Genomic DNA, 22,811 nt, shown 5'->3' with positions numbered 1-22,811 from the left:
GCTTTATTAAATATTTTTGAGCTAAATTTTCAGGCCCCAACTTTTAAATGATTATGGATTGTCTATCTAGAACAGGTTTAAAAGTTAAGTTCAGTAAAAATTTCTCACACTATTCCCAAAGCTCATTTGGAAGGCCCATATCTTTTTAGGTTTCAATCAAAGGGATTTCAAAGACTAAGTTTGCATTTTTTTAAAAAACACATTTTCAGTATTTCCTGAAATTCTTACATAAATCTCTAAAAGATCCAGGACTTTCCAATAAGTCCAGTAGATTTAAATAGCAAATGATACTCAGTGGGTCTAGTGAAAATAATTTATTTTCTTTTTTCCCTTCTCTGACTTTCAAGGCAAGTTTATCTTTGGGCTTTGAGCACTTTGTGGGAATCCTGAGCACATGGTTATGAACACATAAATTCATTCAAAAGATATTTACCAAATGCCTGATAGATATGAGACTGAGAGTAATAATATTTGACAGTTGATAAAGGAATGATGCAGTATGTCATTTAAAGCTTTCCAAAGGAAAAGATAACTGGCAGAGATGCTCAAAGAAAGCCAACTGGTGTTGGCATTTGAACTGCCCATTGCTGAATGTACCAGATTTGGATAGGAAAAAAAGGCAGAAAATATAGCACATAAGGGCTGTAACAGGAGCAAAGTCTCTGAGCAGAATGCAGAAATGATGGATGAGAGGAGAGAATGAGTTAAATGCAGCCACTGAAATGAAGGCTTCATGTGGGGTATGTTTGTGAGCTATACTGGAGCTAGACTTGAATCCAGGGTGAAGGAGCCTGGATCCCAGGCTCCAGGCAAAGAACCAGCAAAGGGTTTGTATCTGGGTAATGGCTTCATGCAACCAGTGTTGCATGGCTGCTAATCTAGCAGCAAAGTGCAGGGTGGATCAGAAGGCAGGGATGCATTTATTTCTTGCCACCAATGATTTCTGGGTGTTGGACTAAGCAATTCTAGGGCCGTGGCTTAGGAATTGGAAGCTTCCAATCCCAACATCAGCTTTTAGAAACCTGCATAAAAGCATCACTCATCAGGAATGTATGGCCCTTAATGTAGGCATGTAAAGGAGGGAGTGACGCAGATGTAGGCAGGCACTGTGGACGTTGTCATCCCAATTACTTACATGTTTTGTAAGTATGCTTATACCATTAATATGCAGAAGTTTGGAAAATTATCTTTTAAAATAAAGCTTAAAGACTAGCTTTTAAAATTTTTTTCAAAAAATATATCAGGGGTTCCTAAATTGTCAGGAGCTTTATGAATTAATCTTTGTCCTTTCTAGCTTTACTATGTAAATTTGGTCAAATATTATCATTCTTGAGTCTCAGTTTTCTTATACTTTAATCTCGGCTAATTTAATCTCGGAAAATTACCAGTTTCCAAGGGGCATTAGTGAAAAATGTTTAAGGTGTTACAAATTATAATATGACAGGCCATTATGCTTAGAAGTTAATGTAATATTGTTTTGCTTCACTTTCTTTTAAGTTCAAGGGGGTTCAAATATTTTTCCAAAAACCTATTTGTTAAATCATGGTAGGAATGGAATAGTTATTCGTTGATATGAATGAACTCAGTCATTTCTTTGTTGTCTTTGAAATACGTTTATGGAACGAGCTCCCTCTTTCTGGGCAGCGGTATACTTAACTTTCTCCCCAGGTGCAAAGAAACTTTCTGTGGATTTCCTTTAAACACATATTTTAGTACAGTAAACATCTGAATATATAGTATCATTAATGTATATAACATCTCTTTTGCAGAAATGATTCATTTGATTAGAATTGAATACACAGTAATTACGGTCAGATTTCACCTCTCAATTCAATAACCGTTCGGTTTTCAAACTATTGAGTGGACTAGATACTGGGATATGTATTAGGAATTCAAATACGAGCCCCAAACAATACCTACTTTTGAGAAACCCTCAGACAAGCACTTGGGAGTCAGTCACATCACGCCAAACAGTCCAAGAGAAAAATGTCATACATTTTTTCATATACAAAGCTCTGGTCAGCTATTCTCAGAGCTCCCAAAGTATGCTTCATACCTGGTCCCACACAGTTTAATTAATACAGCTAATCAATACTTACCATGGGTATCATTCTAGGCTCTATTATACTAACTCATGTAATCTTCTCAACAACTCTGCCAAGCAGATATTAATAATTATCTCTGTTTTTCAGAGAGGTTAAATAACTTGCCCTGCATCACACTGCTAGCAGGTTCCAGGTAGGACTTCCATTCCAGCAGTCCGGCTCCAGGCTCTGCATTTAAAAACCCTGCATATACTGTCTCCTGAACATATTTAAGTGAGTTCTCTTATTGTAGATTAATTCCAGCTAAACACCCCTTATGACAGAGACTATGTGACATCACCTGGGGTACATGGCTGAAACCACAAAGGCCTGGTGAGAAATACCAGGGGACCAGATGCTCCTTGTTCCCCTCCCTGACCCCAGGGCCCAGCCCCACACCTAGTTTGTGTCAGTTGTTGAGTGAATATTCACTCAACACTCACCTTTTGTGTGTTCTTTGTCATTACTTGCAAGCCTGTAGATGGATCGGGAGGCCTGCCCATGGAAAACCACATCAGGGGCCTCTGCAAGTCCCCTAAGTGGGCAGCACAAGGGTGAGGAGGGTGCAGTGCAAAGTTTCACCTCTGTGACCCTGAGGCAGCCTCTGGGGTTCTGCGTCCCATGTGCCTCACTGGCCTCCCAGAGCTCCAGTCTGTGTGCTCACCTCAGACAGAAGCAGCAAGAGAAGCAACCACACTACACCTTCAACAGGGACTCAGCTGGGCCCGAGTAAATGTCCAGAGCGCTTGTTCTTTCCCGATCCTTTGTTTGAGAATTCTCTCTCAGACTAAAGAGATCTTCAACCTAGTTTACTAACCAAAACCTCATTAATTCATAACACTTGTGGAAAGGAAAATAAACCAATATAATACTGTATATCAACTCTGTTTCAATTTAAAAAGGAAAATAAGTTAGTATAATATATAATTTTAAAATAAAATGTAAACGATGTGCTTTGCCATTTTGTCATGAATAGGTGAATTAGAATAATTTTAAAATGCAAGCTCTTTGAAGGCGGTTGGTTTCTAGCTGACTGATAGGGAGCCCCTGGCTTATACCCGACAAACTCAGAAGCTTGGCGAGTGCTAGAAAGACAAACATCCTGATGGCTCTGTGCATGCTTTAAATAACTTCCCACACCTGTAATATCTGTTTCCTCCGGATGTGTTTGGGATATCTTCTACCACATGCACACTTAGAAGGAAGACAAAGATTGCAGCTAGAGAAAATGCCCCTCAGTGGTTTTGGGAAAGAGGATTCAGGAGGACCCTTGTAAGTGGCTGCAGTTTTCCACAGAAGCGTGCCCCTCCCCCAAGCCCCAACCAGCTAAGTGCTGAGGCTGAAAGCACAGCAGGAGACCCGCCTGGAGCACGCGGTGGCCCCATCTGCAGTTTCCTAGACCAAGGCAGGCATGGGCAGGATCGTTCCACTGAGCGGCTAACACCCCTGGGTTCTGGGCAGACCCTTTGCTTCTTTCACTTGGAGTATGGAACAGTTTAAATCCTGGTTTTAGAAGCAATGAAATTCAGTGCATCACAGGGCAGTTTTCTTATTGTGGAAACCAGTCCTTAATGATAAGCCCATGTTCCTAGGGGCTGCCGCCACCCACCCCAGGTGAGCAGCCCCTCGGTGCGTCCTCTGCAGGGCCCTCTGACCACAGAGGATAAAGTGGTACCGATTAAAAATGGACCTCATCAGTGTCCCAAACATTCAAGCTGTTGTCTACACTTGGCATATCCATTGGTTCTTTGAGGCTGGGGTGGAGAGGAGGGAGTTGGTGCTTGACTCACTGTTCACTTAGCCAGTGATACCACCGCACGCCCATGATGTGTCAGGCACCACACGAGGTGGGGGCAGAGAAGAAGGTAAGCCACGGCCCAGACAGGTCCCTCCTATGGAAGATGCATCCTTGAGGACACAGGCCCAGCAGAGCCAGAAGGAAGTCCGTGCGGAACTGCAGGAGCACAGGGAAGCCCCTTAACCCAGCCTGGGGAGGGAGTCAGTGGGCAGAGCAAGGTCAGGGAGCCTTCCCGGAGGAAGCGGCACCTGGAGGAAGCTAAAGAATCAGCTGGAGGTGGCCAGGTGGAGGGAAGGCAGGTGGTTGTAGGTTGCAGGCTTTCCAGACGAAGGCAACGGGCGGAGAGAGCAGGCCTTGGGCTTCAGGAATGCCACTCTCACAGGGTGGAGCTGATTCCCACCCACCCATCTGCCATAGTTTAAGCTCTACTGACAGGAGAAAGCCTGGGTGGGAGGTCTCAGCTCTGCCTTTGCTCAGCATCCCACCCTGGAGTTTGCGGTCTTCATAATGCCTTTCAGTTTAAAAACACTTAGATGCATTCAAAAGTGCTAGGAAAGCACCACACAACGTTAAAATACATGTGGTTCTAACTTAATAAAACCCCAGCAAGGACAGACAGGAGAACAGAAGGTGCCTTCTTAGTCTCTGGACAGTTGGAACCAAGGTGACAAGGGAATCCAGGCCAGAGAGGCCTTCACCAGGTGATGTCAGAAGGCGACGGCGCCAGAGGCGGCATCACCTATCCCAGGCGGCCCGGCTCCCTGGACCGCCAAGGCTGCCAGCGGCCCCCAAAGTGGGGGGAGGCCCCTCGCTTCTCCTCCTCCTCCTCCTATCTGCCTCTTTCCTCTTCGTTTCTGCCCCAAGGCCATCAGGGGCCTCCTGTCTGCCTGGCGATGAGAAATTAGGTTACCAAACACGGATTGGTTAAATTCACCCTCAGACCTTTGACTTTTCAATAATGAGCTGCAGAGAGCATCTACTTGTCAGGCGAGCCTTCCTCCCTATCGAAGCTATAGATCCCTTTAGATACAGAGGAAGGGTGCCTAAGATGATGCTTTGTTGGTGATGGTGCTTCTTTAGGTAACCGAGTGCTCTGAGCCAGCTGGAAGGCATTGCACGAGGGAGCGGCCCCTCCCCGGCAGCCAGCGGCACCCCAGGGAGCGTGAGGTGCGTGGGACTTACCTGTGGCAAAGACCACATTCCTCGAAACGAGCCGGTGCTCCACGATGGAGAACTGTGGGAGCTCGATCCTCTCCACCCCAGTGACAGCCTTATCACCGCCACGCCAGTAAAATTCAATGTCGTCTGTGGTGTAGCCATCTGCCCGGAGACAGAACAGGGACACGGCAGAAATGAGGATTCATCAGGTTGCCCACGTGCAAGGCTAAAGAAACTGTCATTAATGAAATGGAAGGAACAGCTTGCCCGTATTTGAAGTAGGTTTGTTTGATGTAGTTGTGTGAGAAGAAGTGTCATCAAAGAACTAACATTCGAATATTCTTGTGTTCCCTCTGCTGTCGAAAAGCAGAGGAAGTGGGCCGGCTGAGCACGCTGACCAGAGCTCTATTTGCAAAGCCTAATTGTAGAGTTGGCCTGCTTCTTGCACATAAATTAATTTACAGTATCAACAGCACTGAATAAGATGGTTGTAAGAAAAAAATGAAAACTCAAGTATAAAGAATTCTTGAAAGGTAACTCTTCTCAAAGCTATTGAAGAGTTAAAACACTGAGGGCTAATTTAAGCAATCAGTGTTTGATAATACGGGAAACTGTAAGAGAAAGAAAAAGTCCACATTTTTGGATGATTCCATTAGGTGTTTCTGGCCATCCCTCGAAATGCCTTTTGCTGGGCCCCTTTTGGCCCTCAGAGATCTGCCCAGTGGTGTCATCAGAAAGAGGAGTGTGCATTAGCCAGGTTGTGGTTACATCTCCAGCTCTTAGCACAGTGCTCATGTTCATTTGGTAATCAGTCAGCTTTTCTTGGGAATGAACAAATAGGATAATAATGTCTGTTGTTACTTGTAGCACCCAGGAGTCTTCTATAAGATTAGGTCAATTTTATTTGTAAGGTTCATTAAAATTAAAACTGGCACCTGGAGAAAAATACTCTATCAATAGAGGAACTTTCTGATTTGAACATACAATAAAACAAAAGGCAGACACTCAATATTTGATATTCAAACAACTAGACCAAAGCTCTGGGGAAACTGTTCCCCACAGCTCCTGCCCCCTCCAAGGCCCATCTGCTGTCCCCCCTCCCTGGGTCAGTGGGGTCACATCTTCTGTCTCCTTGCTTCCCTCTGACTTCCTCATATCCCATTCTCACCCGGCGGCCCTGACGATCATTATAAAACACAGAGTTACCAAGCCACTCCTTTGCTGAAGCCGTCAATGTTTTCCAATGCAATTAGAAAAACACAACCAAGCTCCTTACAAGAACTCCAAGGACATGCAGGACCAGCCCGTGTGCACGGTAAGTGTGTCTACCCCCCATCACCCAGCCCAGCCCCCTGGCCTTCTGGCTGCAGCTCAGACCAGCAGGCCCTGCCCAGATCTTCGCATGGCTCACCCTTCTCCACGCTTGCATCTTGACTTGAATAAAATGTTTTGCGCATGTGTGTAATCAGGTCACCAGAAACTTGGAAGAATCCCTTCTTCCATTCAGTGCTTCAACCCTGGATTCCTTGAGGGGTGGGGCTTCACACACTGAGGAAATCTCTTTTACTCATGTTCCACCTCGGTTCAAACATCACAGTGACAAAGCTACACTCTCCGAGGCCGCTCACTGTATCAGTGGGAACAGGAGCTGCTTCCTTACTTGGCTCCCAAGTTTGCCTTCCTGAAACGTTCATTAGATCATCGGGAATTGTGCCCTCCAGCCACCTATAGTCACTTAACTTCCTAGGAGAGTCCTTCAGCTACTGGGAAATTATCATCTTTCCCCAGAGTTCTCTGTCCTCTGTGCTAACTATCCCCTGATGATTCCATTGTGCAACACTTAACATGATTTCACGTGCCTCACCTTCTGAAAGCACAGCTCTCAGAAAACATGACAGTGGTGAAGCTGGAAGCAAGGGGCACAGTGGGGCCAGCTCCGTAGGAACTGAACGCTGGCCGACCACCAGCACAACTTCCCCTGTGTGTTCACAGACACTCACTTCTCATCCCAGATGCATCAAGTGACACTGTAAAGCAGGTCACTTGCCATCCAAAAACCCTCGATATAGACACTGACAGGCCTAAATGAGTTGAGACTCATGATGAAACAATCGATGACAGGCCAGGTCAGGTGACAGCAGCAGCCACTGGATTTGCCAGGAGACACAGTTCAGGTAGCGGGTGGGACGTTTGTTTGTTAGGTGTTAGGGATGCAGCTCTCGTCTCTCACATAGGACTCCACACTGAATCATCAATGAGGCATCTGAATGCTCTTCAAATTGAGAAAATTGCCAAGATGCAGAAATAGCTGGCTTGTAAAGCTGAGTTCCTGATGGGAAATGAGTTTTACTCCAACTGCCCTGGGTCCCAGGAGTGCAGCCACTCATGTGTGATGAAGCATATTGTGAGAAAATTGTGTCTTAGTGTTTTTTGTTCTTCTCTCTGAATGGACTGGGATGGCAAGTGTTTGTTTTCTTATATTTCAGCACAGCAAACAGACTCTCCTAATTATATTAGAATGCAGAACCCTTTTTTACTGAGTCTCTATCTCTGCCTCTCTCTGAATCCCTGTCATGACAAGGAAATTTGCCAAGTGGAATGTTAAACCTCTTATCTTTGTGATAGTTAAAAACTATGTCAAGAAAATGATATATGCTTTGGAAAAGACACCAAATAATAACAAGAAGGCCTAAAACATAAGTAGATGAAAAAGAAATACAGATACACACAGCTTTCGATTTCCAGGGTGCAGTTCTGCTCATCCAAGGGGTACCTTCTGAGGTCCATCATGCACGCTGCGGTCGTGGTGATTCTGAAACACAGAGTGGCAGGTATGAAAGATGGGATGAGAGTGTGGCAGAGAAACTTCTTCCAGATGACCCCCTTCCCTAAAGCACCCCTGATTAATCATATATCAGGATATATACAGTTGAATGAATTTTCAGTAGCATATAAGCCAGCTTTATCACAAAGAGCAACACAAAAACTTTAAGTCTAACAAAATTATTCATGGAGTCTTGCTGACTTTGGGTAATCAAGGGAAAAGAAAGAAGTTTCTAAAGAAACTCTGATCTTCAGATCTGCGGGCTGCCCTGGGGAACGCTGGAGCAAACTTCTGTTTGATCCTCTTTCGCTACACTTGTCTGTTAAGCTGGATCCTAATGCTCCAGAGCTTTTCACCATGAGGTATCTATCTTTTCAAAGCAAAAATTTCTGTTACAGATTTTGAATCAGAATTGAGTGGGTTAACCTCCACTGGGGTCAGCTGCAGCCATGGAAATAAATTATGTCACAGCTCAAGGACAGCCGAGTCTCTGCCATGCAATGGTTAAACCAACGGTACATTGAGAGATAATACTTCACTTTCTACTTCATCTACAGGCCTGTTTTAGGGAAACCAACCTACCCAGAGCCTTTGTCGCAAATGCAATAATTAGGCCACTATGTTTTATAATCTCCTTCTCTAGAATCCCACCCCTTCACCACAGCTGACTGCACTGGGGTGGGTCCCTGATTCAAGGACAATCAACCACTAGTTGATCAAGAATCTATGATGTGGTGTGAGTTAAAAGGCAGAAGGGAGCTAAAGGGATTCTCCTCCATGGAAAAGGACTAAAGAGAACACATGAAAAGAGGTTAACTTGTGGGTTCATGAGTTAGAGGGCTAGGGTACCATTTCCAAATTGGAAAGGAAGACATGATAAAGTGTGACAGAGGTAAGAACATACAGGGTGGGAGGTTGAGGGGACAGCCATTGCTATTGCTGGGCCACAGCACACAGCCTGCAGGGTGGGGACTACACATCTCAGGGAGCAGCAATCTCATAGTTTAGGTGGATATTGTGCAACTGGCAGCCCTGGATATGCCCACTCAGTGGTGGATCATAAGAATGAAGAAGCAAGCATGCCTTCTTCTGAGATCCCTAGAGTTACCTTGAGTTCCCAATAACCTTCCAGGTTCTACCTTTCTTGAAGCCCAGTATTCAGCTTTCTCCATAGCCTTCCCTGTGAATATTCACAACAAACCTACTACTTCAGATAATATGAGCAAGTTCTGCTCCTATCAGCAGATCCTAACAATAACATCAGTAAAACACCAGACATGTGCCAGTTCTGCTAGGCTTGTCTCATTAAACCAAATGTAGATGCTAAGGGAATAATGGAATAAATGATGCCCCTCTGTTAGCATCTGGTGAAGCAACAGGTTGAAACAAGATCTATTTATCAATGGCTGAGAAGAACAGTGAGGGAAATCAACACACTGGGCAAGCAGGGGTCAATGCTCTACAAATAGCATGTAAATGCCATGCAGATATATGCTCTAAGACCCATACCAATGGTGAAAGTGTGTCCTTTCAAAATTTCATTACACTTCCAAATGTTATTCCAAGAGTGGATTACATTCTGTAATCCAAAGTCAACACACAGCTCTTCAGTATATTCTTCTACAGCATCTGACTTTCTGGCCAACTGAAGAACCAGCCTCACACTTTTAAAGTCTGGCATGTTTTATGGCAAATTGACAACCAACAACCATACAAGATGCCTTTAAATCAAAATTAGAGTAAAGTTCTGCTAAAATTATGAGTGTTCATAAAGAAGACAAAAATACCTCTTTTGGGAAGAATTCAAATTTAAAATTTTTACTGCATATTTTGGTACCTCTTCACTTAAACAGAGTCAATAATTGAGATTACCTGTGTTTGTTTTCCTTATTCATTCTCAGTATCACCCCTGACAGACACACATGAATATACATGCACACACACACACACACGTCTAAATTGTTTGGGGACTCACACCTATTGTGACATTCTGTAGAGTGTGTTTCATGGGAATTTTTGGAAAGAGAACATGAAGTTAGAAAAGTTGTGAGAGTATCCCCACATAGTTGTCCTGTCTTCTCATTCTTGGATAATACTGGTTATAAAATAGAGCCCTTTTTTTCATTTGAAGAGTAAGGTAAAGACATCTATTCCCTAACTTTTTCCTATGGAAGAAATAGAAAACTCTCTCAAAGTGAAAAGCAAGACCAGATGCTACCAATGGTAAGCACAGGAATGAGACCATGGAAGAAGGAAAGAGGTCTGTTTGCTGCTGGGACAGAAAGTCAAGAAAAGGGAAGTGATGGGAGGTGAGAGGTCAACAAGGGTGCAGCATGCCAGAAGCCCTCCCTGAGTCTCAAAGCCTTCATCCAAACTGGATAAACTCATGACAGGTATGAGGGGTGGGCTTTATGAGTGAACTGACTGAACCCATGGGCCTTTGCAGATACCGTGAGAGGGATTTCAGTCTACAGAACTGAGAACTTGAGCCTAGTCGCTGGAGATAGGCCAAGGACAGGGAAGGCACAGTGACATTTCGGCTCCATCTGCATTGTCCCCCATGCACATGCACATTTTCAGATTCTCCACTAATAATTTGTATTTGTCCTGAGAGGAGACTTTAACCAACATCTAGGTCCACAACTGCAGCCCCTTGTAATCTCAGAGTTCCATTCCTATTTCTAAGGAATGATTGCAGTCAGTGAGAAATCTGACTGGGTGAGGATTCTGCAGGAATTCTCTTCCCAGAATGTTTTTTTCTTTTTTGTCATTGTTTCTCTTTTGCTTTCTGAGTGAGAAAACGGTGTTTAGAGTCTCTATGGCTGCAATGTGCGCTTCATATAGAAAAGCAGGGACAGAAAAGATGTCTGCATTCAATGTTTACAAATGGTCACTTTGAGGATGCTGAAAGTGAAAGCAGAAAAACACGATGGAGAAGCTGAGAAGCAGGGGACAGAGGGCTCAACGACACTACAGGGGACAGAGGGCTCAACGACACTACAGGTAAGGGGGCCAGAACAGCAGGCGGCCATATCTGTACTTTATGTAATGTGGTTTGAGAGTCTGCTTTGTGCCCAGCTCTGTGCTCAGGACCTGAATACTCATGCATTTAATTTCACAACCACACCAGAGAGATATTATCATTATTCCCATTTTGCAGATGAGCCAAGGCCCTCTGCAAATCCCGCTGTTGCAGCATGAAGTCCCCCAGGCTTACGGCTTCTGCTGCAGTGAGGATCACAGCAGTACACACCATCATGGGGGCCCTGGCTGTCTGATCATAATCCTGTTAAACAGGTCCCAGGAGCATGTTAGCAGCACTTCCTGTGTTACTTCTAACTTGCCCCAGTGATGCCCCAAAGACAGAGAACTCTGGGCAGTAGTTATGTCTATGGCCGGACAGCAGCACACCCGGAGTGTTGCTTTGCAGGTAACCATTTTGCCCTTTGTGACTGCCCTGTGGCTATGCATGCTCACCTTCATTCCCGGTTCTCCATGTGTCAGGTAGTGCTTGTGTCTATCATTTTTCCAGGAATAAGATTAAGGGCCTAAATCAAATATGTCAGACCAATTGGGCATCCTTTTAAAGCAAGTGTTTATTATTCACCATGGAGAAGGCACAGGGCATAAGACAACATTTAAGTTATCCCAATTTTTGTTTCAGTTTCCAAAAAACACATAAGAAAATGCATTCACAGAACTGTCAGAAAGCCTTTTCCATGCAGACATGTCGAGGATGTTGCTGGGAAGATCAGTGTGGTGAGCTGGCTGTGTTGGCAGCCTCATTCCTTCCCCGCTTCCCAGGACCTACTCTCTTTGCCATGTCATTTGCAATGCTTCTCACTGAAGAGGAGATGTCTGCCACCCTCTAGCCTGGGGACTAACTTTGTGGCTTGCTCTCAGACAGAATGTGTGGAAGTACTATGTGACAGCCCCAAGCTCAGCCCTCCAGAGGCATTCTGTGTTTGTGGTGTTCTCTTGTGCTCTGCCTTTGCTGTGAGAAAGCCATGCACAGATGGGTCTACCGGTCTGAACAAAGGGAGCAGGATGGAGGTGCCCCCTCCTACCTGCAGAGGCCACCCACCGCATGCCCTCTGAGTGACCGACCAGGGTCAGCAGAGATGCTCACCCATCACCCAGACACATAAGCAATGAGCACTTAATATCAACTGACACTGAGGCCTGCTAGCTATTTGTGATGCACCAACATTGTGGCAATACTATAAACAGATACAACAGTCAACACAAGCAACCACGTACATAGAAAGCTTAAGTTACAAGTTTCAGATTGGGAATCACAATCTGATACTTCTCAGGAGTGTGGTAAGAGAGCAAAGCCCTCAGCAGATAGCGTTTTTCCACAATAGAAGCATCTACTTCCGTATTTCAGCGTAAACCCACTATCGTGTTGGGGATATCGATCTTGGGAAGTGAGTATTCACATCAGGCAAATGAGACAGGCCCTAATGCGCGGCCTCCTAATTTTCAAACGATTCAGTGATGAAACACCACAAAGGCCAAAAATGGTAACTGTGCTGAAAACCAACCCCAGGAAGGCGTGTATGCCAGGTCCCTGCGCACCTGCCGGGAGCAGAGCCACTAGAGCGAAGAGTGAGGAAGTTCTTAAGGAAAACACCACACCTTCAACCTCTGAAGAGGAAGGGAGGCAACCTCTGAAAGAACCAGTAAAGTACTTTGAGTCTCCCCGAGCTTCTGGATCTAATTACGGCACTTGGCAGGTTTAACATCTAGAACTATGACTGCGGTCCAAAACCGCAGTCACTAGCCACAAGTGACTATTTATATTTAAATTTCAAATTAACTAAAATTAAATAAATTTTTAAATTCAGTTCCTCTGATGTACTAGTCATAATCAGGTGCTCAATTGCCACATATGGCTGGTGGCTACTGCATCAGACAGTTCGGATTATAGAACATCTTTGCCACCACAGTAAGTGCCACTGGAAAGGGCTAGGAAAACAGCCTTAAGCCAGACATTAGGAGACCTGGCCTGCCCTCTAACCCACCCCGCAGCTCTGCTCTCTCTCCCTCTCTCTCCCTCTAAAGCTCTAGGGTGCACAACTCCCTGGCTGAAAGCAGCTGGATGGGCACAGCCAGACGCACACAACCCACTGCCTCAGAGAAAAGCCCTTGCAGCTAGAGGCAAATAACCAAAGGGCATGGGAGCCCTGCCTGCCAGGATGGAAGACACATTCCAGACTGCTCCAAGTACCCTGCCTTGCATCTGACTTCATGGCCTATCAGTTCACCCAGCCAGCAGATGGGAGGGCCCACCCTGGAGGAATGGCAATCAGGAACAACAGATGGAGCACATTTACCTAATTTCCTGATCCAAGGGTCATAGCTTCCAACTGAGGGTGAAGCTCAGGGGTCAAGTTCACCATATACACAATCTCACTAGAAGGTCACTTTGTCCCCACAAGTATTTCCACCTAAGGATAAACATTCTGAATAAGACAAAGAGGTATTCTATGAAAAGAGCGGAAGTGTAGAAAATGAAAGTTGAAAAATTTGGAACATACACGTTTGGTTGTCAAAAGGCATGCACGCATCTGCTCTCTTAAAAACAAGAACAGGGAGACATATGTTAAGAACAGCCTGAGATGAAGGCAGATAGACAGATGCTGTACAACCAGGGCAAGAACGGAAAGAACTCTAGCCGCCAGCGCTGAATCAAAGTTAGTACTGAAGACAGAGATGGCAGAGAACTGACACGGCTGAAAATCATTTCATGACATGGGTGCCTTCTTAAGCTTTCATGGGTACACAAGTCCCTAAGGGATCTTGTTAACAAACAGATTCTGAGCAGCAGGTCTGGATGGGTCTGTAATTCTGAATTTCCCAATGATGTTGTTGCTATTGTTCTGGAAATTATACTTAGAGAAAGAAAAGCAAACCTGTGAAACCTCCTAAAGGTGGAGGAAGAGGACAAAGTTTCAAACACACAGAGATGATAGGTAAAGGACAGAAAATGCATATGGAACAGGTCTATCAGAAAAACAAAGTAAAAACAAACAGTATACAAGTCACAAATTAAAATTAAACATGAGACAATAAAGAATTGGTTTAATCGGCGTGAAATACATGTAACATGAAATTCACCATTCGCACCATTTTTGAGAGTATACGCCAGTAACATTAACTACAGTCTCAGCTCTGTGCAGCCATTACTATTATCCATCTCAAAACTCTCGTCATTCCAAACAGAAATTTTGTACCCATTAAACCCTTACTCTGCATTCTTCCCTCCACCACTCTGGAACCTGGGAACGACTCTCTACTTTCTCTTTCTAAGAAATTATTTGTTCTTGGTACCTCATGTAAGAGGAATCATAGAATATTTATCCTTTTGTGACTGACTGACTTCCTACTATAATGTTTTCAAGTTCATCCATGTTGTTAGCATGTATCAGAATTTTCCACCTCATTAAGGCTGAATAATACTCCATTGTATGGATGTACAACATTCTGTTTATCCACTCATGTGTGGACGGACATTTGGGCTGTTTTTACCTTTAGCTATTGGGAATACTGCTGCTATGAACACGGCATAGAGGGATCTGTTTGAATCTCTGCTTCTGTTTCTTTGGTGTATACTTAGAACTGGATTCGCTGGATAATATGAATCTTCTCTGTTTAGAACTATTTCATACCAACAAAGCATAAGGGTTCCAGTTACTCCATAAGTGAAACATTGGCCTTTTAATTAAAAAGTGAAAAGTCATTTCCTGCCCATTACTCATTACATTGTTAAAATTTATTACCACTTTCTGTGCTGTGTCTTCTAAGGCAAAGAAGTCATGAATTACTTTTGCAAGACTCCTGGAGCCAGACTTGCCAAGCTGATTAAGGCCACAGACCTCTCATCTGAGCCTGTGCAGAAGAGGTCTGCCTGCCTGGTCAATGACATTTTACCTGTTCCAGAACAAAATACTTTTAAGCCATGGAACTAAAAAGGCCAGTTCCAGAAATCAGGGAGGATAATCTGAAGTAAAGGGTGCCACTAATTGTTACAGCCCAGATCTGAAATGAAGGAGAACTAGAACTTCCCAACCCTCAGCCAAATCATACGACACTATGCTCTGAGCCATTCCTATTTTAACTTTGCTCTCCTGTCTCCTTGTTTGGTTGCCTTGCAATAAATTCTCTGTCTGCTAAAGACCACGTCTCAAAGACTGGCCCACTGCATGGGACCTGGTTTGGTTTGGTTTCATAACTTTGCAAACACTTGTTTTCCATTTGTTTGATAATAGCTATCCTAATGGGTGGGAAGTGGTATCTCATTGTGGTTTTGATTTGCATTCTCTTAGTGGCTAGTAATGTTAAGTATCTTTTTACATGCTTATTGGCCCTTTGTGTATCCTCATTGGAGAAATGTACCTACTCAGTCCTTTGCCTATTTTTGAGCTGATTATTTTTTTCTTGTTGCTGTTGACTCATAGGAATTCTTTACATATTCTGGATATTAACTACTCTTACCAGATATATGATTTACAAGTATTTTCTCCCATCCCACGGTTGCCTTTTCACTCTGTTGATTGTGTTCTTTGATGTTCATAAGTCTTTAATTTTGATGCAATTTTATTTATATATTTTCTTTTGTTGCTTATGTTTTTTTGTGTCATATCCAAGAAATCACTGCCAAATCTAATGTCATGAGCTTTTCGTCTATGTCTTCTAAGTATTTTATAGTTTTGGCTCTTACATATACTTTTGAGCTCATTTTTGTATATGGTATAAGGTAAGCACCCAACTTCATTCTTATACATATTTCTCAGCACTATTTGTTGACTGTCCTTTACTCATTGAATCAAGGTAATCTTGGACCCCTGTCAAAAATCATTTGCTCACATGTGCAAGAGTTTATTTCTGGGTTCCCTTTTCTAGTAAATTGATCTATGTCAGTATCATATTGTTTTTTTGAGTACAGTGGCTTTGTAGTAAGTTTTGAAACCAGGAAATGTGAGAACTCCAATCTTATTCTTCAAGATTTTTTTGGTATATGGGGTTCATTACAATTCCCTATGAACTTTTAGAATGGGGTTTTCCATTTAACAACAAAAAAGTCATTGGTATTTCAATTGGGATTGCACTGAACCTGCTGATCACATTGGGTAGTATTGTTGCCTTAATTTTTAAGTCTACCAATCCATGAACAATGTCTTTCCATTTGCTTATGTCTTCTTTAAATTCATTCAGCCAGGTTTTATAGTTTTTAATGTACAAGTATTTTGCCTTCATCATTAAATTTATTCCTAAGTATTTCATGCTTTTAGATGCTACTGTAAATGGAATTGCTTTCTTAATTTCCTTTTCAGGTTGTTCACGTAGTATACAGAAATGCAACTGAATTTTATAAGTTGATTTTGAAACCCGAAATCTTGTTGAATTTATTTTTTTAGACCTAATGGTTAGGGGGCTGTTGCATGGAATCTTTAGGTTTCCTATGTAAGATCATGTCATCTGCACACAATTTTAATACTTCCTTTTCAGTTAGAATAGATATGGTATAAGCAGGCATCCCAGACTTGTTATTGATTTTAGGGTAAAAGATCTGTGTCTTTCACAAATGACAACTTTAATTGTGAGTTTTTCATATATTGCTCTTATTGTATGATGAAGTATCTTTTATTCCTAGTTCTTTGCACATTTTTATCATAAAGGGCTGTTGAATTTAGTCAAATGCCTTTTTCTGCATCAACTGAGATGATCATGTGTTATTTTTCCCTCTCATTTTGTGAATATCATTTTCCTATGTTGAACCATCCTTGCAGTCCAGGAATAAATCCCACTTGGTCATGGTATATGTTGCTGAATTCAGTTTGCTAGTATATTGTTGAAAATTTCTGCATTAATGTTCATAAAGGATATTTATCTGTGATTTTTTTTCTTGCAGTATCTTTTTCTGGCTTTAGTATCAGGGTAATGCTGGCCACATAGAATGAGTAAAGAAGTTTTCTTTCCTCTTGAATTTTTTAGAAGAGTTAGACTTTGCATTAACTAGGGTTAATTCATCTTTACATGTTTGGTAGAATTCACCAGTGAGGCTATTTGGTCCAGGATTTTTTTTTGTTGGGAGATTTTGATTACTGATTGAATCATCACAATAATTGTAGGCCTTTTCAGATTTTCTAATTCTTCATGATTCAGTTTTGGTAGTCTGGGTGTTTCTAGGAATTTGTCTATTTCATCTATGTTATCCAATTTTCTGGCATGTAATTTTTCTTTGTATTTTCTTATAAACCTTTTATTTCTGTAAAATTGGTATGGTTGTTGCCCTGTTCACTTCTGATTTTAGTTGAGTCTTACCTTCCTTTTTCTTAGTCAGTCTAACTAAAGGTTTGTCCACTCACTTGATATTTTCAAAGGACCAAATTTTGGTTTCATTGATCTGGATTTGATACAATGAATGACTTCATTCATTGTATTGATTGATGCACAGTTTTAGTACTGTTCTTTTTTTTAATCTCTATTCTACTCCTTATTACATTATTCCTTCAGCTAGGTTTGTGTTTACTACTTTTTCTTTTAGGTCCTTAATATATACTGTTAGATTTTTTTTAATTTTTCTGTATATGTCATCAGGTATAAATTTCCCTATTAGGACCACTTCCCAGCATCTCCTAAGTTTTGAATTATTGTAGAATTGTCTATTTCTACTTTGAATTCTGTGAATGTTGCTTCATATACTTTGGAGTTCTGATGTGTGGTGCCATGTATGTTTATTGCTGTCATAACTTCCTGGTAAATTGATTCTTACCAATATATGGTGTTGTCTCTTGTTATAGTCACTGACTGAAAAGATGTGTCCTCAATTAATTTCCTTTAATTACTAATAGTATGGAATACATTTTTTTCTCCTTTCACTTTAAAAATGTTTGTGTCTTTAGATCTAAAGTGAGTCTCTTGTAGATAGCAGATAGATGGATGGTGTTTTATTTTTTATCCATTCTGCCAATCTCTGGCTCTTGTATGAAGAATTTGATTCATTTACATTTAAAGTATTTGCTGATAAGGAAGACTGACTTCAGCCATTTCGCTGTTTACTTTCTGTATGCCCCATAGCCCTTTGTTCCTTTCTTTTCTGTTTAGCTGAGTTCATTGTTGTTACAATGATATGTTTTGATTCCCTTCTCACTTTTTAATGTATATTAAATAAACATTTTACTTTGGGGGATTATATACATATAATACATACATACATACATACATATATATATATATATATATATATATATATATATATATATAATAATTGGTTGCACATATATATATATATATACAATTCAATATATATCCTAAAATTATAATCTAATCTGAATTGATACCAGATTTACTTTAATGTATATAAAATCCCTAAATTTGCTTTGCATTTCTGTTATTGATGTTACATATTATATCTTTGTACACTGTGTATCTAATAGCATATTTATAATTATTTTTATGCACTTGTCTTTTAAATCATGTAGAAAATAAAAAATGGAGCTACAAATAAAACTTTAAGACAGTACTAGTCTATTTACCTTTACTGGAGATCTTTATATATTCATACACCAGCAAGTCTGTCTAGCATCCTTTAATTTCAACCTGAAAGACTGGCTTTAGCCTTTCTTGTGGGGCAGGTTTAGTAGTAATAAAATCCTTCAACTTTTCTTTATTTGGGAATTTATTAATTTCTTCTCATTGCCAAAGGACAGTTTTGCCGGATATGGAATTGTCTCTTGATAAGTTATGTCATTCAACACTTTAAATATTTAATCATTCCATTTCTTTCTGGCTTCCAAGGTTTTCAATAAAAAATTGGCCAGTAATTTTTTTGAGGTTTCCTTATATGTGATGAGTTGCTTCACTCTTGATGATTTCAAGATTCTATCTGTGTCTGTGCTTTTCACAGCTTGATTATATGTGTCTTAGTGTGGTTCTTTTTGGTTTTATCTCAGTTGGAGATCACTGAACTTCTTGGATTTTAGATTCGTGGTTTTCATCAACTGTGGGAAATTTTAGGCCAAAATTTCTTCAATAATCTCACTGCCCCTTTCTCACTCTCATCTCTTGGGACTCCCATAATACTTATTTTAATGCAGTTGGTGGTTTCTCACAAGTCCCTTAGGTTCTATTTACTGTTTTTCAATCCTTTTTTCTTTCTGTTCTTCAGACACAATAATTTTAGTTGTCCTAGCTTCAAAGTTGCAGATTCTTTCTTCTGCCTGTTCCAATCTGCTAGTGAAACCACTAGTGAATTCTTCACTTCTTTTCGTCAGCTTCATAATTTGTTTGGTTTCCTTTTATGATTTTGATCTTTTTGTGTTTTTTTATTATTCATTTTATTCATTTTCCCAGTTTCCTTTAGTTCTCTGTTCATGTTTTCCCTTAGTTCTTTGAGCATAGTTAGGACAGACAATTCAGTCTTCATCTAGCAAGTCCAATGTCTGGGCTTATTCAAAGACAGTTTCTGTCAATTTATCTTGTTCTTTTGAATGGGTCATGTTTTCCTGTTTCTTTGTATGTCTCTTTTTATTTTTTCTTTCTTGAAAGTTGGGCATTTGACTATTATAATGTAATTCTAGAAAATAGATTTCCTCCTTTCTCCAGGGTTTGATGTCTTTTGTTTTCCTTTTGTGGTGGAATGTTTTAATAGCCTGTTTTGAGAGATTTCTAAACTTAAAAAAGGAGATTTTTCCTTGTCACGTGTAATCATCAAAGTCTCCGTTTCATTAATTTAGGTTTAGCTAATGTTTTAGCACAGCTTAAAAAAAAAAACAAAAAACCCAGACAAACAAATTAAAATGAGAGAGGAGCTACCTCTTTCAGCCTTTGCCAATTAGCTCTGAGCTGTTGTATTCCTTCACTGCTTAGCTAAGATGCTTTGGGGTTAGGGATTAGGCAGTGTGAACACTTAGTCTTCTTAGGACTTTTCTGAGAATATGTTTTGCCTGGTCATATGCATAGCTTTCTAACTTCTTCTGTATACATTCCTATTTTTGAATGACTTATTAATTTCTCCATCTCCCCCCAGCTTTTCTTTTGGGGCTTTAGTGGTCTGTTTTACATTTTCAGAGCATTTACATTTCAAGAGACCGAGAATCTCTTGCCCTTGACATCTGTGGGTTTGCAGTTATGTTGTAGTCTTTATGAGCAGGGCATACCTCCTTTGCTGCCTGTTTTCTGAGTTACACTAACCAGAGATGAGCATCTTGCTTCATTTTTTCAGGTGTCCTCCATAATTAAAATATATGTGCAAAATAATTCACAAATGAGGTCTGCTGTGTTCCCTCCAATGCAAGGGGGCTACTGGTAACTGGGTTACCACCTGCTCAAGACCAAAACTGACCCTACATCAGAGAGGGGATGGGGAAATGGAAGGTAAAAATTCCATGAAACCTTCCTACTCTTCTGAATATAGCTTTTCCTTTCCTTGGCATTTGGTTGGTTGCTGTTGCTTGCAATATTTTCCAGAGATCCTACAAAGTTAGTTCAGACAGCTTCTGCTTGCTTGTTGATGTTCCTGTGGAAAAACAAGAGCTTAGAGCTTCTTAGTCTGTCAGTTTGTCGATATCACTCCCCAGTAAAAAAATATTTAAAGAGGAGGTTATTTATAAATATAAAGCAGAAATTAATAAATAGAATTATGGTGTAAAACCAAAGGATAGCACTTTAAAAATATAAATACAACAGATTCAGTAAACAAAATTATAAATGAAGGAGGGAATATAACAATATGTTCTAGAGGGCAATACCTATGGGCATGCTATTAAATTAGAAAGGCCAGATAAAGAGGACATTATTCTGAAAAACATGAATTTTAAAGACTGATACAAGAAGAAAATCTAAAGAGACTTATCAGTACAGAAGAATTTTCTGGAATTTTTTCATTTTCTGGAAGTTGAAATCAATACAATAAAAGAGGAAACAGAAATAAGAGTAAAACTCATGAAAATGAAGAAGAAAAATCATTATTATAAACAATATGATTGCAAGACTAAAATCCTCAAGATTATTAACTAAACAATTAGAAATTATTAAAGTACAGCCTGACTGAATATTATATTGGATAGATGCATAAAAAAAGATAACAATAAACAAATAGACCAACAGCTCTTCCACATATCAGTGAAAGTCAGCTGGAAAATAACATTAAAAAGATCCCATTCCTAACAGTACCACATTATTAAAAAATAACAGGAATAACCTTCTCAAGAAATTAGTGGAATGTCTATGAAGAAAATGACTAATTTTACAAAAAGCCATGAATGAAGACATGATAAATGTGGAGATGCCATGGTTATGTAGGAAAGATTAAATATAGTATAGCATGTGTTCTTTTAAAGCAATAGTTAGTGAGCATAATTCCAACCAAAATCTAAAACTATATTTTTTAAGAATTTGATAAAACAAATTATTCTAAAGTTCATGTGGAAGAATAAACTGGTAAGTATTGGAACAAATAGCTAATCATTTGAGAAGAAAAAATAACATAGCTACTTCACATTATATACCAAGATAAATTCTGATAGATTAAGAATCTAAGTGAAAAATGTGGAACTGCAAGTACTACAGGTAGAAGCTTTGGAATTTAAATTTAATCTTCACACAATATTTTTTCCTCGTTTTTCCACCTAGTACTATTCTAGATTTGGGGGACGGAACAATAAACAAGAAAGAAATAGTTCTTTTTTCAGAGAATTTATATTCTAATAGTGACTTCCCCACCATCGTGGATGGAGCAGAGTCAATAAATAAGAAATGCAATAAAATGACAAGATGTCAGATCTAGATACCAGAGATAATTAAAAAATAAGATAGTGTCACAGAAAGGAATTCATGATCAGAGCAGGATTCTCCTTGGAGAGGTAACAGGTGAACTGTCCTAGTTTATAGAATTATATTATGATGCTAAAAACATGAATATTTAGAAATAAAGAATTATACCCAGCAAAGAACATGTGTAAACATTGTAAAAAAGGGCCGTTCTTGATATTTCTGAGGAGCAGAAGGAAGGTCTGCACATGGGAAGCATGATGAGAGGCAGAACAGTGGGAGAGAGAGAGGGTGAGAATCGTCAGAGCCCGATCTCTGAGCAGGGAGAGGATGCCCAGAGGAAGCTGGCTGTTAAATGCTCAGGGACCCGCTTTCCACTTCGGGAGAGGAGGCAAAGGGTGAGGAGAGAGCATGTCAGATGATGGTCTTTTTTGTAAATAGGAAGATAAAGATGTTTCCGTGTTTCAATTAAAGTAAGAGGGAACTTCATGAAATCAAAGTGAGGAGGATTGTGGAAGTGCAGCTGTAAAAAGTAAAGTAAGAGAACAACAAACATGCTTTGGAAGGATAGAGTATTTTACGAACCTGAATTTAGAGTGAGATGGGACTTTTCTCCAGCCTTGAGGGGTGAGGTCAATTGATAGGTCATTTACAGTAGCCTAAACAATGATAAAGCCCAAAGCAGGTGTCACAACCCAGAAGCTACTACATAACTTATTGCTGGTGGGAGTAAAGCTGAGCATAATCTTTTTGGAAAGCAATTTATCAATGTGTTAATTTTTACATGAAAGTAATTGGGAGAAGTGATGAAACAACTTTGAGAGTTAAGCACACCTACAATCAAAATCATGTGGGCATGATTAATTCTGTGAGCTTCCATTTTCTCTGGGGGGAAAAGGTGTTCGAACAGACCACTGTATACAGTACAATTTTGGGATAAGATGGCAGCCAAACCAATTAGATGACTTAATTTAAATCATCTGAAATAAGTTCTAGGTTCAATTTCACATTGCATTCAAACTTTTAAATATGAGAATAGCAACTTTCAACAATTTTTAACAGCAAGTGGGGACTTTACAATATATTGTCCAATTTTGCAAGAAGCTTGTCATGAAGAACATGGCTGTGTAGTTTTGGTGAACATGACTCAATGTAGATTCCCTGGTGC

At 40.5% G+C, this 22,811-nt stretch overlaps 1 protein-coding gene across 2 annotated transcripts in view; it reads right to left on the bottom strand.

Moving 5' to 3' along the window:
- GABRB3 (gamma-aminobutyric acid type A receptor subunit beta3) overlaps window positions 1–22,811 on the bottom strand; it is a 241,130-nt gene that overhangs the window by 29,479 nt on the left and 188,840 nt on the right. For both annotated transcript variants that reach the window (XM_036919047.2, XM_036919046.2), the window contains exons 5-6: window positions 7,770–7,852; window positions 5,065–5,202 (exon numbers count right to left, since the gene is read on the bottom strand). In XM_036919047.2, coding sequence (XP_036774942.1) covers window positions 5,065–5,202; window positions 7,770–7,852 — 221 coding nt within the window. The remainder of the gene's footprint in view (window positions 1–5,064; window positions 5,203–7,769; window positions 7,853–22,811) is intronic.

The sequence above is a fragment of the Manis pentadactyla genome, chromosome 18, assembly GCF_030020395.1.
Source record: "Manis pentadactyla isolate mManPen7 chromosome 18, mManPen7.hap1, whole genome shotgun sequence".
NCBI classification, from domain to species: domain Eukaryota; kingdom Metazoa; phylum Chordata; class Mammalia; order Pholidota; family Manidae; genus Manis; species Manis pentadactyla.
Note: the sequence above shows the minus strand (reverse complement) of the source record. Positions and strands in the feature narration are given on the sequence as shown.